The 16,687-nt window shown below is 43.8% G+C and overlaps 1 protein-coding gene across 1 annotated transcript in view; it reads left to right on the top strand.

The window, feature by feature from the left end:
• LOC126272560 (UDP-glycosyltransferase UGT5-like) overlaps window positions 1-16,687 on the top strand; it is a 127,734-nt gene that overhangs the window by 65,847 nt on the left and 45,200 nt on the right. Inside the window, exon 4 of the mRNA XM_049975482.1 lies at window positions 7,965-8,285. Coding sequence (XP_049831439.1) covers window positions 7,965-8,285 — 321 coding nt within the window. The remainder of the gene's footprint in view (window positions 1-7,964; window positions 8,286-16,687) is intronic.

Here is a 16,687-nt window from a genome sequence, read left to right as displayed (position 1 = left end):
CATGGAGCTCCGCAGCATACCACCTCTCTGTTCACATGTCAGTTACGACAGCAATGGGAATGGAACCATCGTAATTCGCCTGTACACCATAGGCAACGTGTCGGTTCTTCGGGTGAATCACATTTTTGCTACAGTTGGTCACTGGTCCTCTCTACGAACGCCGTCACCGTGGTGAACAGCGGCTGGAAACGTACAGTGCGCGACGGACGCAGGCTAGTGGGACCACTGTTATGCTATGGGAGACATGTGCTTCCATAGGACCTGTGGTAGTAACCCAAAACACGTTGTGAGCTGCGAACCATCTGCATCTCTTCATGCTTGATGTCTTCCCCGACGCTGATGTCATCTTTCAGCAGTATAATTGTCCGTGACTCGGAGCCAGAACAGTGATTTGAAGAGCATTATAGTGAACTCGCGTTGATGTCTCGGTGATCAAATTCTCCTGATGTAAATTGTAGGGCATCACTCTGCGTCGCTATCGGGCACCATCACCGAGTACGCAAATCAGCAGCCCGTTATTCACGCGAATTACATGACCTGTACATAAACATCTAATCCTACATACCTCCACAAACCTATCAACAAACTGTCGGAACCCTGCAGAATCAGTGACGTATTTCGTTTCAAAGACTGACAAACAAGCTATTAAACAGGTGGCCGTAATGTTTTGTTCATCACTGTATCCCTACAACGATATGTGGAGAGCCTTCTCATGGAACTGTCATCACATAATTCAACATAGACAAAATAATAACGCGAATCAGTACAGTGCAACTTTACCATTATGTCCATAAAAATAAAATAAAAAACATCCTCAATTGTTTTGCTTTCGTGGCCTATTAAACATTTTCGTCAGTGTTTATAGCTTGGTATCAACTTCATAACGCCAGAAAAAAAAATATATTGCTGAACGAAACCGGTAGTGTAAGGACCTATAAGTTTGTGGCCATACATGTGAAATAAAAGAAATTTATTCTACATTTTCGGGTTACTGTTCCATTCGCGACCGTGTCACACCCCGTTATCATAAATTTTAGTTGTTCATTTGGCACATAAATATCGAAATATCGAAATATATAAATTTTAGTTGTTCACACACACACACACACACACACACACACACACACATACATATATATATATATATATATATATATATATATATATATATATATAAATTTTAGTTGTTCATTTGGCACATAAATATCGAAATATATAAATTTTAGTTGTTCATATATATATATATCGATATTTATGTGCCAAATGAACAACTAAAATTTATGATGACGGGGTGTGACACGGTCGCGAATGGAACAGTAACCCGAAAATGTAGAATAAATTTCTTTTATTTCACATGTATGGCCACAAACTTATAGGTCCTCAGACTACCGGTTTCGTTCAGCAATGACCATCTTCAGATCTGCTTTATAAAGGCATGTCCTAATATACTGGAGCCATAGCGGCATCGTCAAAAGCTAAACACAAAATCAGCGTCATCATAGTCACACACATGTATAAATAATAGTATGCAAAAGAGTCATCTTGTCAGTATGCGGCGGCGCAATTTCTTTCGTCCTTTACCTGCACCTACCTGTTACAGCAGATCACCGGTAGGAAACCCGAGCAGAGATTAACCGTACTGCAACCCGCACCACGCTGCATACAACGTAACTATTCCAAGAATCTGGAAAAGGTCTCAAGTTTGAATGGAAGGTGGAAATACTGGCAAAGCCTCGGTATATTCTGAACCTTGATAATGTACACGTTCGCTACTAAGCCCGTGCTAATCTTAACACAGTCATGCACAAACCCTTTCATTCGCCTTAGCACGTTTATGGTACCTATTTCGCTACCAAGCACGGATTGTTCTTAAATGAAAATGCTCTCCCTACTATTAGGTATGCACTCAAGTCTTTAGTCACCGATCTGCTCTATATTCCAAGCGGAATCACTGTCTTTTCTCACACACAAAATTACTTAAAAATTCCTACTTTCTGAAAAACACACCGGAGTGAATATGCCTTCACTTTAAAACAATTTTGAAATATGTGCCACAACTAAAACCGGCAAATTATAACTTCCTTCGGAGCTCATACAACACACGACTGTACCATTGAAAGGCTGGGATCCGACTCTTTAGACTGCCGCAAGCATTCTATATCTGCAAGAGAAAAGACTCTTGTAGAATACTGATTGGTCAGTTTTCTTTAAGGCCAATAGAAAAACTGTATTCTCCCGCGTTAGACCGCCATTTTCATGATTAACCAATCAACAAATAACACACTTTCGAACTATACTGTTTCCCGAAATAAATATTTAACAATTTGATATTTTGATTATACTTTACATTATTAACTATTATCATTTGCACTCGAATTAGCTTTCCTTTTACCACAAACTTACTTTGCATATAGTGATACAAAATTCCCCGTCATCTGTATTCACAATGTCTTAAAACTTTCTCACGCTAGCGCGTACAGTGTTCATCAGTAAAACAATGATCTACATATTTACTTTAGACCACATTCAAGCATCATTTACACTACTAAAAGCATATAAAAACTGTACAAACATAAATAAAGAAAAAAGCCTTCAAGGAATAAGCAGAACAATTCACAAAAACAGTACTGTCCTCCAACAGATGAAAATGAGAACTACGTACTCGAGTGAGCCCGCTTCAGACCATCTGAGTCATTCTCCCAAATTGGAAATTTGTGGTAACGTTTTATGGTTCCAAACTGCTGAGGCCATGGATCCCTAAGCTTACGCACTACTTAATCTAACTTAAACTAAGTTACCCTAAGGACAACACACACCTATGCCCGAGCGTTCTCCCAATACACAGGCTCTAGACGGGAGCGATGTAAGACGCCACGCCTCAATAGCATTAACGTTCAAAACAAACTGCCAGATAGTGACTGTACGGCAGTTTGTTTCGAACACTAGTGCTGTCGTACAGTGACTGTGTGACAGTTTGTTTTGAACAGTACTGCTGCTGACAATATGACTCTTGCGTATACTACACTACTGGCTATTAAAATTGCTACAACACCAAGAAGAAAAGCAGATGATAAACAGATATTCATTGGACAGATATATTATACTAGAACTGACATGTGATTACATTTTCACGTGATTTGGGTGCATAGATCATGAGAAATCAGTACCCAGAACAACCAACTCTGGCAGTAAAAACGGCCTTGATACGCCTGGGCATTAAGTCAAACAGAGCTTCGATGGCGTGTACAGGTACAGCTGCCCACGCAGCTTCAACACGATACCACAGTTCATCAAGAGTGGTGACTGGCGTATTGTGACGAACCAGTTGCTCGGCCACCATTGACCAGAGGTTTTCAGTTGGTGAGAGATCTGGAGAATGTGTTGGCCAGGGCAGCAGTCGAACATTTTCTGTATCCAGAAAGGCCCGTACAGGACCTGCAACATGCGGTCGTGCATTATCCTGCGGAAATGTAGGGTTTCGTAGGGATCAAATGAAGGGTAGAGCCATGGGTCGTAACACATATGAAATGAACGTCCACTGTTCAAAGTGCCGTCAATGCGAACAAGGGGTGAACGAGACGTGTAGCCAAAGGCACCCCATACCATCACGCCAGGCGTTGCGCCAGTATGGCGATGACGAATACACGCTTCCAATGTGCTTTCAACGCGATGTCACCAAACACGGAAGTTACCATCATGATGCTGTAAACAGAACCTGAATTCATCCGAAAAAATGACGTTTTGCTATTGGTGCATCCAGGTTCGTCGTTGAGTACACCATTGCAGGCGTTCCTGTCTGTGATGCAGCGCCAAGACTAACCGCAGCCATGGTCTCCGAGCTGATAGTCCATGCTGCTGCAAACGTCGTCGAACTGTTCCTGCAGATGGTTGTTGTCCCTATTTGCAAACGTCCCCATCTGTTGACTCAGGGATCGAGATGTGGCTGCAAGATAAGCCATGCGGATAAGATGCCTGTCATCTCGACTGCTAGTGATACGAGGCCGTTGGGATCCAGCACGGCGTTCTGTATTACCCTCCTGAACCCACCGATTTCATATTCTCCTAACAGTCACTGGATCTCGACCAACGCGTGCAGCAATGTCGCGATAGGATAAACCGCAATCGCAATAGTCTATAATCCGACGTTTATCGAAGTCGAAAACGTGATGGTACGCATTTCACCTCCTTACACGAGGCATCGCAACAACGTTTCACCAGGCAACGCCGATCAACTGCTGTTTGTGTATGAGAAATCGGTTGGAACCTTTCCTCATGTCAGTACGTTGTAGGTGTCGCCACCGGCGCCATCCTTGTGTGAATGCTCTGAAAAGCTAATCATTAGCATATCACAGCATCTTCTTCCTGTCGGTTAAATTTCGCGTCTGTAGCACGTTATCTTCGTGGTGAGGCAATTTTAATGCCCAGTAGTGTATTCAAACAGAAATTTTTCTGCGCCCTGACCTTGAGATCCTGTAAGCCTGGAGAACGTTGAAGACGGCGGAGCAGTCCAGACCGTAAACCACAGTTTATGAGCGTAAAGATTAGATTGTTTCCATTATATAACTTGGGAATAAAGTTGTAAGAATCGACCCTGAAAAACTATGAGGAAATAAAGATAATTTTCAAGATCTGTTACAATAAATAGAATGACTGGCCTGGCAGGATATCGGGAAAAATGTGGCACACGCCGCAAAACAGGTAGCGTCTTAACGAACGAACTGACGGAAGAGCAATAGCCTATAAGGTACAATACTCAGACAAAGCAATAGGTAAGCTCTTAGTGTACAAATAAGTACGGAAACAGACTAGAATGACTGGCCTGGCAGGATATCGGGAAAAATGTGGCACACGCCGAAAAACAGGTAGCGTCTTTACGAACGAACTGACGGAAGAGCAATAGCCTATAAGGTACAATACTCAGACAAAGCAATAGGTAAGCTCTTAGTGTACAAATAAGTACGGAAACAGACTACAAAAACGCTCCACAAGCCAAAAGAACCGAAATCACACAATAATTCGAGAGCTTTTTGAGTCATAATTCAAAAGGAACAGCAACAGGTACTTTCATGGGACTTTCGAGCAGCATATACAAGATGGTCCATTGACAGTGATCGTGCCAAATATCTCACGAAATAAGCATCAAATGAAAAAACTACAAAGAACGAAAGTCGTCTAGCTTGAAGGGGGACACCAGATGGCGCTATGGTTGGCCCGCTAGGTGGCGCTCACATAGGTCAGACGGCCAGTGGTGTATTATTTATATATGTTTGACGATGTCACTATGGCTCCAGTATATTTGGAGATGTTTTTATAAAGCAGATCTGAAGATGGCCATTGCTGTCCGAAACCGAGAGTATGAGGACCTACAAGTTTGTGACCACAGAGGTGACATGAGAGAAGTTTATTCTAAAATTTATCTTTCCATATTTACATTTACAGAACGGACACCTTGCAGAGTTAGCTTGAACTGGCTCTAGTTACGTTCTGAAGAGGAATATTTAATCTAAAGAAGCGGCAGTTTTTCTTCCGTTACCGTTGTCATTTATAATTGTTACCCTTAATGCGAGGGGCGTTCAATAAATAATGCAACATTTTTCTTTCTGGAAGCAGGTATGTTTTATTCAGGATTCCAGTACAGCATATTATTCCCCAATCTTTTAGCTACAATAGCCTATTTTGGAACATACTCACCGTTCAACGCGACGGCTTTACGGCACCTTACTATGTGCCGTCATGGTACCACTCTACTGGTCGAATTCGTAGCCGACGTCTTGCTGCATCAGTAACCTCCCCATTATACGCGTACTGCTTCCCGCGGAGTTCGTCCTTCATTGGGTCAAACTGATGGAGGTCGGAAAGTGCGAGATGCGTGCTGTTAGGTGTGTAAGGGAGAACAGTCCAATGAAGTTCTGTTTGCTCCTGGCGGGTGCGCAGACCGGTCTGAGGACATGAGAAGTTCGTTCGCATTCTGTGGCACGAACAGGCCGAAGCGGTTTCTTCAATTTCCCGAGGGTAGAGTTGATCGTTGCACAATGACGGGGGACACCATACAGAATAAGCACTTCAAACTTCCAGAAAACCGTCGCCATAACTTTACCAGCTCAGTGTCCGGTTTTGAACTTTTTCTTAGGAGCAGGGATGGTGCTGCGCCGCTCCACGGATTACCGTTTTCTTCCTGTTCGAAGTGATGAGCGCATGTTTCATCACCTATGATGATGCTCAACAGGAAATTGTCACGATCATCCTCGAAACGCGCACGAAATTCCGCATAGATGATCCCTCGTTGCTCTTTATGGTCTTCTGTTAGGCAGCGAGAAACCCAGCGGGCGTTCATTCCAATTGGAGGAAGTTTGTGGCAACACAACCAACAGAGACGCCCATTTCAGCAGCCAATTGTTTGAGAGGGGTCCGTCATCCACCTCGAATAGAGGCGTGCGCACGATCCAACATTGCAGGAGTCACATCTGCGTGCGGCTGAACTGCACGCACCAGATCGGACAGGTTTGCGGGACCTTGTTGCGATGATAACAGACGACTCACCGTGCTTTTGTTCACTGAGAGGTCTCCGTAGACATTCTGCAAGCTCATGTAAACATTTGCTACGCTGTTGTTTTCCGCCGCAGGAAACTCAGTGACATACCTCTGCTTGGAATGTACCTCCGTTACTGACACCATTTTGAAGCCCACATATAGTGTCACCACCCATTGGAACTTCATGAAACTATAGGGTCTGAAGCAGGAATATTCCACGACGTCCCACAACAAATTCTGCATTTTTCAACTGAAACTATCTGAGAAAGAAAGTGTTACATTACTTACTGAACACAACGTATAGTCCGACGAATGTGGTTAAAGTTTTAAAGTTCTTTGCCATGTGTGATATACCTTTTGCATTTCTTACTTTTATGTTTTCATCCTCTTTAAAAGCAAAGAGAAAAGATGAGGTGGTAGTAGCCCAGCGTAGAGGCTGTGCCTACCGTCAGGTATTTTTGACTTTCAGATGTTAAAAGACAGAGCAGTTTTTGTTCTTGTACGAGTTGTGGGAAGGAAGGGTTTCACTCAGTGAGTGAACGAGTGAGAACCGCCATTTTTTAGCGAGTAATTGCAGACCGCCATTGTGTGTATTTTCTGTGTGCATCGAACAGAAATATAGTAGTGTTTTATTAACAGAATATTTGTGAGAGTTATTATTATTTCAAGTAGTAATGCAATAAGAAGGACGGAAGCCCACCTGTGTACTTCGGAAAATTTACGAAGATCCGAATATACCAACACGCCCACAGTCAAGGAGATGGTGATCGGACATAATATTAATAATTGGTACGCATAAAATACTATGAAGACGATTTATTTATGTAAATATAAACTAAAATGATTCCTTTCCCGTTACAGGCAATGCCTAGCTTATTGTGCTTGTCCTTCATGCCAAAGAATTAATCTTTTTAATTCATCCATTTTAAAAAAGCCACACATTCCAACATTTTATTATCATTCATTCCCTATCCTATTATATTATCATTTTATTATATTATACATGTCAAATGTTTTTTACAAAGATTTTAGGGAGAGGGTCTTAATTTGCTCACTGTGTGACAAGCTCGCCCACATTTTATATAAGTGGTCAGCCAATGACAATTTCCTATGGCATTCTTGCTGCTGCGTTTTCCCTTTCCTTACGTTCTACTTTCTTATATATCATTTTCCTCCTTTTCCTGCTTCCTTTGCGTGTGTGCTTCAGTTTTATTAGGTCTGTCCACATGAGTGCCCATAAACCCCCCCCCCCCCTCACACACACAACGTATAGCGTCGCCATCCATTAGAACTTCGCGAAACTATGGGGTCTGAAGCAGGAATATTTCACGACGTCCCACAACAAATACTGGCCGAAAAAAAGTATTGCATTACTTACTGAACACCACTCGTAATTTGTAACCGCGCAGTACATTTTAGTTTCTCTTTTGCAGGTTGGTAATCCTGAGCATCCTGCCTACACGGAACAATACGACCTCTCTCTGAAGGCGCCGTTCAGCTTCTGGGACAGAGTCTACGGCACAGTGATGCACCAGGCGTTCCGCATCCTGGACTGGTGGGCGACGGACGCAAGCGTCGACAGCAAAGTGCGGGAAGTGTTCGGTGAGGACACACCTCCACTGGAACACGTGTTCCGGAACACGAGTCTGGTGCTGGTGAACAGCCACTGGAGCATGGACCAGCCTCTCCCCACCGTGCCCGCCTTCGTCGAGGTGGGCGGACTGCACTTGGAAGAGCCCAAACCACTGCCAAAAGTGAGTACACTAGTGCCAACTGAAAATGTAACATCAGCATGGCTAGCAAATAAGGAAATTTTATTTATAGTGCGTGTACAGAATCGTAGGAACGATACAGTATTACATTTTATTTGAATTACGGAAATACAGCGTTGGAAATTCAGTACCGGAGCTGCAGCAACAGCTCTAACGCAGCTGCGAATATAGTCGCATTGAAGTTGTGAGGCAATCAGTTCTTGCTCTCTCACCTCTACAACAGAATTCATGAATGGTGGTGCGCCCCTCTCCTGGCAATCCGTGACCGGATGTTTTCAGTGGCTAAGAGATCTAGACAACATGCTTGCTAAGGCAACAGTATAAAACCCCGTGTATCGAGTAGGTAAAGACAGCACGGGTAACATGCGGTGTTGCGTTTTTAATATTTTTTTGTGTGTTTCTAAAATTTAAAAAAAACCTCTCCCACACCGGCCTGATTTAGCTTCACTGATCAGGATAGTAAAATCATGCCTATATTAAGGAAATTTTCATTCACAAAGCAGGCTTATCACATTCACACAGTTCAATACTGTTCTATTCTCATTAAATTGAGCTTAACTTAAATTCCATAAGGCAGTGAAGCAATTTCTAAGTCTCGGTGCGACGAAAATTGTCAGCCGATCTCCTGAAAACATTTGTAATAATTATTAACTTTCGGTGATCACATGTGGAAGACCGGAGTTCTGCTGGTAAGACCGTGTTAGCCTATTTATTTGAAATAATAAACTGGATATCTTGAGCATACAAAACGGCAGGTTCGTCCAGTGTAAATCAGACGTTCCCCACCGACCCCGTGCAACACAGTGTAGTAAGCAGACACTGTCAATAATAATCAGTTAAATAATACGCGAACACACTTACTTTAGTTCATGTATTAAATTCCTTCTCATACAGAATCTCATCAAGATGGCGACTAGCTCAACAATACATACATATACATCCTCCTTCCTTCACGGCTAATCGGCAAAATCTCTTCATTCTTTTCATAAGAGAAAACAGATAGCAGAGAAGCTATTCCATGGAGTAAATGGACGCTCCAAGGAATAATAGGGCTTGAAACTACTTTGCATTGACAATCATCGTATATTGAAGTTTAGGAATCGGTAAGATAAGAAGAGATATTTCGAGATATGTACTGAGTTCTATAATTTATAAAATTTCTGAAAATATCGCGGAGAGAGCGCTGCAAGAGACATTACACGTTATCTTGTTGAAAGATGAGACCTAGAAGGCAGGGCGCAGCCACAGAACTTGGCATCATTGAAATGTAACGGCTGTCGTCTGATTTACCGGCTGTTGGGACCAGAAGACGTAGTGCTACGTATTCATTGGCACTCCATACCATCGTGCCAGCAGCTGGGTCCTTACCCCGACGACGATTGCAGCGTGTCAGTGGTGGTTCTCCTTGGAGTCGCCATATACTAATCCGTCCGTCTCGATACTGTATGAAGAAGCCACACAAGTCTGAAAAACTGACGCGGTGCCATTACTGTACCCAGTCCTGCCGTTGGCGCACCATCGTCTATTCGTCTCCCTCTGCTGCCTAGTCAAGGGAAGTTGCAGCGCTGGTCACCGGACTGACAGTCAGTGGTGTTCCAGACACCATCGCACTTTCTGTATGTTGTTGCTGCTCTTGATAGAAACAGATTCATTTCCGCAGTCAAGGCATGTGACGTGCCTGTGTGAGCCTGCATGGCTGAATGAAGAATATCTGTCCTTTTAAGCGCTAGAGTGTGAGATTCCGAATAACGCGTGCAGCAACATCGAGGAACGTTGAATCGTAATGTCTGTGGGCCATGATTCTGCTGCTGTCAAATTCCAAGTTTTGGGATTAGACTTTTCTCTTTCTTGTAAGCCGCATAACACAATCTACTCATAAACAACCAACATGTAAATGCGATTTCCGAATGAGTAACTTACATCAGGCTGACATAAGTCATGGTACACCGGTAGGCACATATACAGACGAGGGTAGTATCGCCTACACAAGGTATAAAAGGGCAGTGCATTGGTAGATCCGTCATTTGTAATCAGGTGGTTCATGTGAATATTGTCGCCACACGACGGAGATGATACTTGGATATAGACCCATGAGACATATGTTTTCGGAAATCGTAGGGAATTCAATATTCCGAGATCCACAGTGTGAAGAGCGTGTCGAGAATACCATATTTCAGGCATTGCCTCTGACCGCGCATAACGCACTGGCCGAAGGATTTCACTTAACGGCCAAGAGCAGTGGCGTTTGCCTGGAGTTGTCAGCGCTAACAGACATCCAACACTGCGTGAAACAACCGCAGAAATCAATGTGCGACTTACGACGAACGTATCCGTTAGGACAGTGCGGTGAAATATAGCGTTACTGGGCTATGGCAGTAGCCGACTGACGCGAGCGCCTTTGCTAACACCACGACATCGACGGCAGCGCCTCTCCTGGGCTCTTGACCACATCAGTTGGATCCTTGACGCCTGGAAACTTGTGGCCTGGTCATATGGGTCACGGTTTCAGGTGGCAAGAGCGGATGGTAGGGTACAAGTGTGGTGAAGATCCCACGAAGCCATGGCATCAAGTTGTCAACAACGCACTTTGCAAGCAGGTGTTGGCTGCATAATGGTGTGGGCTATGTTTGAATGGTATGTACTGGATTCCCTGGAGTTTCGACTACTTGGGGACCGTTTTCAGCCATTCACGGAAGTCATATTCCCAAACAACGATGCGAATTTTGTGGAAGACAATGCACCCGTCACAGACCACAGTTGATCGCGGTTGTTTTCAAGAACATTCTGGATAGTTCTAACGTATGATTAGGCCACCCAGATCGGTTGACATGGGTCCCATCGAATATTTACGGGACATAATCGAGAGTTTAGTACGTCCACAAAATCCTGTACCGGCAACACTTGCGCAGTTATGGACGGCTGCGTAGGCCGCATGGCTCACCATTTCTGCAGGGGATTTCCAACGACATGTTGAGTCCATGTCACGTCGAATTGCTGCAATACGTCGCGGTAAAGGAGGACCGTCACATATTAGGAGGTATCCCACGACTTTTGTCATCCCAGTAAACTGCGTAATCTGTCCTTAAGTGCATAACATAGATGGCGTTACAACTACCTCCTTTATGCAGTTGAGCTAAAATGCTAGTCATTTGCATATCCAAGTATGTCGTACGCAACACGCCAATTTTATGTTAGTTGCATGCAGCCTTCGTAATGTTGCAGTCTTATTGGCCAACTTCCGTAGAAAATATTTGGGGGCCATCTTTTGGATCCTTTTTGACAGCTCTCATGACAATGCATTGGCTTTTGAACAATTATTATTAATTTGATTTAAAGTAAATACAATATATGTAGCTTAATCTCCATAATCGTAATATAGCGTAATGTAGGGTGCAGCTGGTTGGGTCAACAGGACTAGAATGTACGGGTGGCAGCCGATGCTGTCTGCCTGCATCGCATCTATTCCAGCTCTATTGCCAGAACTTCCGCTGACTGTTATCTTGGCCTAGTACTCTATCGGTTTAGTGTTGAAATCCCGTTAGCTTCCTCCGTGTAAAAATTGGTAAGATACTTACTTTTCTCTAGAGCAGTGACGATATCTTTTCGTCACACAGCTCCGTAAGGTGTCAATAAAAATTACAAGGGTAGCTGCATCGCATTAAACCGATGAGTCTTCAAAATTCAAGCCCTTGATACTATAACAAATCTTACTGTGCATCCTCTGAAGGTGGTCTACGGTTTTGGAAGGAGAAAGGTGTGTTACAGCTGAGTTTCAATGCCCATTATAGACACCTGTTGATGGGGTACAGAGATGCAGTTACGGAGCACTGACTGCTCTGGATATTCCCACAGACAGGTGAGCGTAGAGGTGCTCACGTAGCCGAGAGCAGTGGGATGGGGACCGGCCGAAGAGGGAAACCAGATGGCACCACGATTGACCCGGTAGATGGCGCTGCCCATAGGTCAAACGGATATGAACTGCGATTTTAAAATAGGAACCCTCATTTTTTATTACATATTCGTGTAGTACGTAAAGAAATATGAATGTTTTAGTTGGATCAATTTTTTCGCTTTGTGATAGGTGACGCTGTAATAGTCACAAACATATGGCTCACAATTTTAGACGAACAGTTGGTAAAAGGTAGATTTTTTTAAATTAAAATACAGAACGTAGGTACGTTTGAACATTTTATTTCGGTTGTTCCAATGTGATACTTGTACCTTTGTGAACTTATCATTTTTGAGAACGCATGCTGTTACAGCGTCATTACCTGCAAATACCACATTAATGGCCGGCCGCGGTGGCCTACCGGTTCTAGGCACTCAGTCCGGAACCGCACGACCGCCACGGTCGCAGGTTCGAATACTGCCACGGGCATGGATGTGTGTGATGTCCTTAGGTTAGTTAGGTTTACGTAGTTCTAAGTTCTAGGGGACTTATGACCACAGATGTTAAGTGCCATAGTGCTCAGAGCCATTTTTTGAACCACATTAATGCATTAAATGCTCAAAATGATGTCCGTCAACCGCAATGCATTTGCCAATACCTGTAACGACATTCCTCTCAACAGCGAGTAGTTCGCCTTCCGTAATGTTTGCATGTCCATTGACAATGCGCTGACGCATGTTGTCAGGCGTTGTCGGTGGATCGCGATAGCAAATATCCTTAAACAGTCCCCACAGATAGAAATCAGTTGGACGTCAGATAAGGTGAACGTGCGGGCCATGGTATGGTGCTTCGACGACCAATCCACCTGTCACGAAATATGCTATTCAATACCGATTCAACCGGGCGAGAGCTATGTGCCGGAGATCCATCATGTTGGAAGTACATCGCCATTCTGTCACGCAGTGAAACATCGTGAAGTAATATCGGTAGAACATTACGTAGGAAATCAGCATACATAGCACCATTTAGATTGCCATCGATAAAATGGGGGCCAGTTATCCTTCCTCCCATAATGCTACACCATACACTAACCCGCCATGGTAGCTGACGTTCCACTTGTCGCACACGTTATGGATTTTCCGTTGCCCAGTAGTGCATATTATGCCGTCATTGTTGGTGAATGACGCTTCGTTGCTAAACAGAACGTGTGAAAAAAAACTGTCATCGTCCCGTAATTTCTCTTGTGCCCAGTGGCAGAACTGTATACGACATTCAAAGTCGTCGCCATGCAACTCCTGGTGCATAGAAATATGGTGAGGGTGCAATCGATGTTAATGTAGCATTCTCAACATCGACGTTTTTAAGATTCTCGATTCTCGTTCAGTTTGTCTGCTACTGATGTGCGGATTAGCCGCGACAGCAGCTAAAACACCTACTTGGGCATAATCATTTATTGCAGGTCGTGGTTGACGTTTCACATGCAGCTGAACACTTCCTGTTTCATTAAATAAAACGCAAATATCCGGCGAACGGTACGGACACTTGGATGATGTCGTCCAGGATACCGAGCAGCATAGATAGCACACGCCCGTTGGACATTTTGATCACAATAGCCATACATCAACACGATATCGACCTTTTCCTCAATTGGTAAACGGTCCATTTTAACAAGGGTAATGTATCACGAAGCAGTTACCGTCCGCACTGGTAGAATGTTACGTGATACCACGTACTTATACGTTTGTGACTATTAAAGTGCCATCTATCAGAAAGCGAAAAAAGTGGTCCTACTAAAAGATTCGTATTTCTTTACGTACTACACGAATATGTAACGAAAATGGGGGTTCCTACTAAAAAGAAAAAACGCTGTTGATATCCGTTTGACCTATGGCAGCGCCATCTAGCGGGCCAACCATAGCGTCATCTGGTGTCCCCCTTCAAGCTAGACGAGTTTAATTCTTTGTAGTTTTTTCGTTTGATGCTTATTTCGTGAGATATTTGGCACGATCACTGTCAATGGACCATCTTGTATATGCTGCTCGAAAGTCCCATGAAAGTACCTGTTGCTGTTCCTTTTGAATTATGACTCAAAAAGCTCTCGAATTATTGTGTGATTTCGGTTCTTTTGGCTTGTGGAGCGTTTTTGCAGTCTGTTTCCGTACTTATTTGTACACTAAGAGCTTACCTATTGCTTTGTCTGAGTATTGTACCTTATACGCTGTTGCTCTTCCGTCAGTTCGTTCGTAAAGACGCTACCTGTTTTTCGGCGTGTGCCACATTTTTCCCGATATCCTGCCAGGCCAGTCATTCTATTTATTGTAACAGATCTTGAAAATTATCTTTATTTCCCCATAGTTTTTCAGGCTCGATTCTTACAACTTTATTCCCAAGTTATATAATGGAAACAATCTAATCTTTACGCTCATAAGCTGTGGTTTACGGTCTGGACTGCTCCGCCGTCTTCAACGTTCTCCAGGCTTACAGGTTCTGAAGGTCAGGGCGCAGAAAAATGTCTGTTTGAATACACTACTGGGCATTAAAATTGCTACACCACGAAGATGACGTGCTGCAGATGCGAAATTTAACCGACGGGAAGAAGATGCTGTGATATGCTAATGATTAGCTTTTCAGAGCATTCACACAAGGTTGGCGCCGGTGGCGACACCTACAACGTGCTGACATGAGGAAAGTTTCCAACGGATTTCTCATACACAAACAGCAGTTGACCGGCGTTGCCTGGTGAAACGTTTTTGTGATGCCTCGTGTAAGGAGGAGAAATGCATACCATCACGTTTCCGACTTTCATAAAAATCGGATTGTAACCTATCGCTATTTCGGTTTATCGTATCGTGACATTGCTGCTCGCGTTGGTCGATATCCAATGACTGTTAGCAGCATATGGAATCTGTGAGTTCAGGAGGGTAATAGGGAACACCGTGCTGGATCCCAACCGCCTCGTATCACTAACAGTCGAGATGACAGGCTTGTTAACCGCGTGACTGTAACGAGTCGTGCAGCCACGTCTCGATCCCTGATGGGGACGTTTGCCAGACGGCAACCATCTGCACGAACAGTTCTAGACGTTTGCAGCAGCATGGACTATCAGCTCGGAGACCATGGTTGACGTTACCCATGACGCTGCATCACATACAGGAGCCCTGCGATATTGTACTTAAGGACGTACGTGGATGCACGAATGGCAAACCATCATTTTTTCGGATGAATCCAGGATCTGTTTACAGCATCATGATGGTAGCATCCCTGTTTGGCGACATCGCGGTGAATGCAAATTGGAAGTGTGTATTCGTCATCGCCATACTGGCGTACCACCCGGCGTGATGGTATGGAGTGCCATTGGTTACGTCTCGGTCACTTCTTGTTAGGACTGACGCTACTTTGAACAGTGGACGTTACATTTCAGATGTGTTACGACCCGTGGCTCTACCCTTCATTCGATCCTTGCGAATCCCTACGTTTCAGCAGGATAATGCACGACCGGACGTTGCAGGTCCTGTATGGGCCTTACTGTATACAGAAAATGTGCGACTGCTGCCCTGGCCAGCACATTCTCCAGATCTCTCCCCAATTGCAAACGTCTGGCAATCGTGGCCGAGCAACTGGCTCTTCACAATACGCCAGTCACTACTCTTGGTGAACTGTGGTATCGTGTTGAAGCTGCATGGGTAGCTGTACCTGTACTCGGCATCCAAGCTCTGTTTGACTCAATGGCCAGGCGTATCAAGGTCGTTATTACGGCCAAAGGTGGTTGTTCTGGGTACTGATTTATCAGGACCTATGCACCAAAATTTATTGAAAATGTAATCACATGTCAGTTCTAGTATAATATATTTGTCCAATGAATACCCGTTTATCATCTGCATTTCTTCTTGGTGTTGCATTTTTAATGGCCAGTAGTGAATTAGAAGGTTCCCGAGTGCAGTTCCTTAAAAGTTATACATAATGGTATAAAATCAGGAACAGAGAATACAAGGAGCTGCAAGAAAATTAAAGAAAAGCTTATGATTGGTATAAAGTAAATAATAGCCACTGATATCGATAAACGGCGCACAACATATAAGGAAGAAATTGTACAGCATATATTTAAACTAGCAAACTATATGAGAAATCTGATGTATCACTAAAAGCATGTTACATGAAACAAAATGAAAAAGTCCCAGAAGACCTCCCGAAAGAAATAAGAAAAGCTATAAATGAAATACAGGGGTGCAAAGTGTCATGACGGTCTGACGATTGAGATGATTAAGCTTATAGATGAAGAAATAGAAAAACACATGGTTCCAATTTTTAGTGATTGTATAAAAAAGGTAGTTTGCAGTGCTAGCGCATCGACAGCACGTCGACCAGCGCAGCTCCGCGAAACCGCATTAAGAAGGCGCTGACCCGCGTGCCTAAGGAAAGAGCGGGCAGCGCCACACCTCCAGGAAGACAGAGTTTAGCGACCCCTGTCAATGCTGTCTTAACCAGCCGCCCATCG

Source organism: Schistocerca gregaria, chromosome 5 (genome assembly GCF_023897955.1).
Source record: "Schistocerca gregaria isolate iqSchGreg1 chromosome 5, iqSchGreg1.2, whole genome shotgun sequence".
Classification (NCBI taxonomy): domain Eukaryota; kingdom Metazoa; phylum Arthropoda; class Insecta; order Orthoptera; family Acrididae; genus Schistocerca; species Schistocerca gregaria.
The sequence above is the reverse complement of the archived record's forward strand: the minus strand, read 5'-3'. Positions and strand labels throughout refer to the sequence as shown.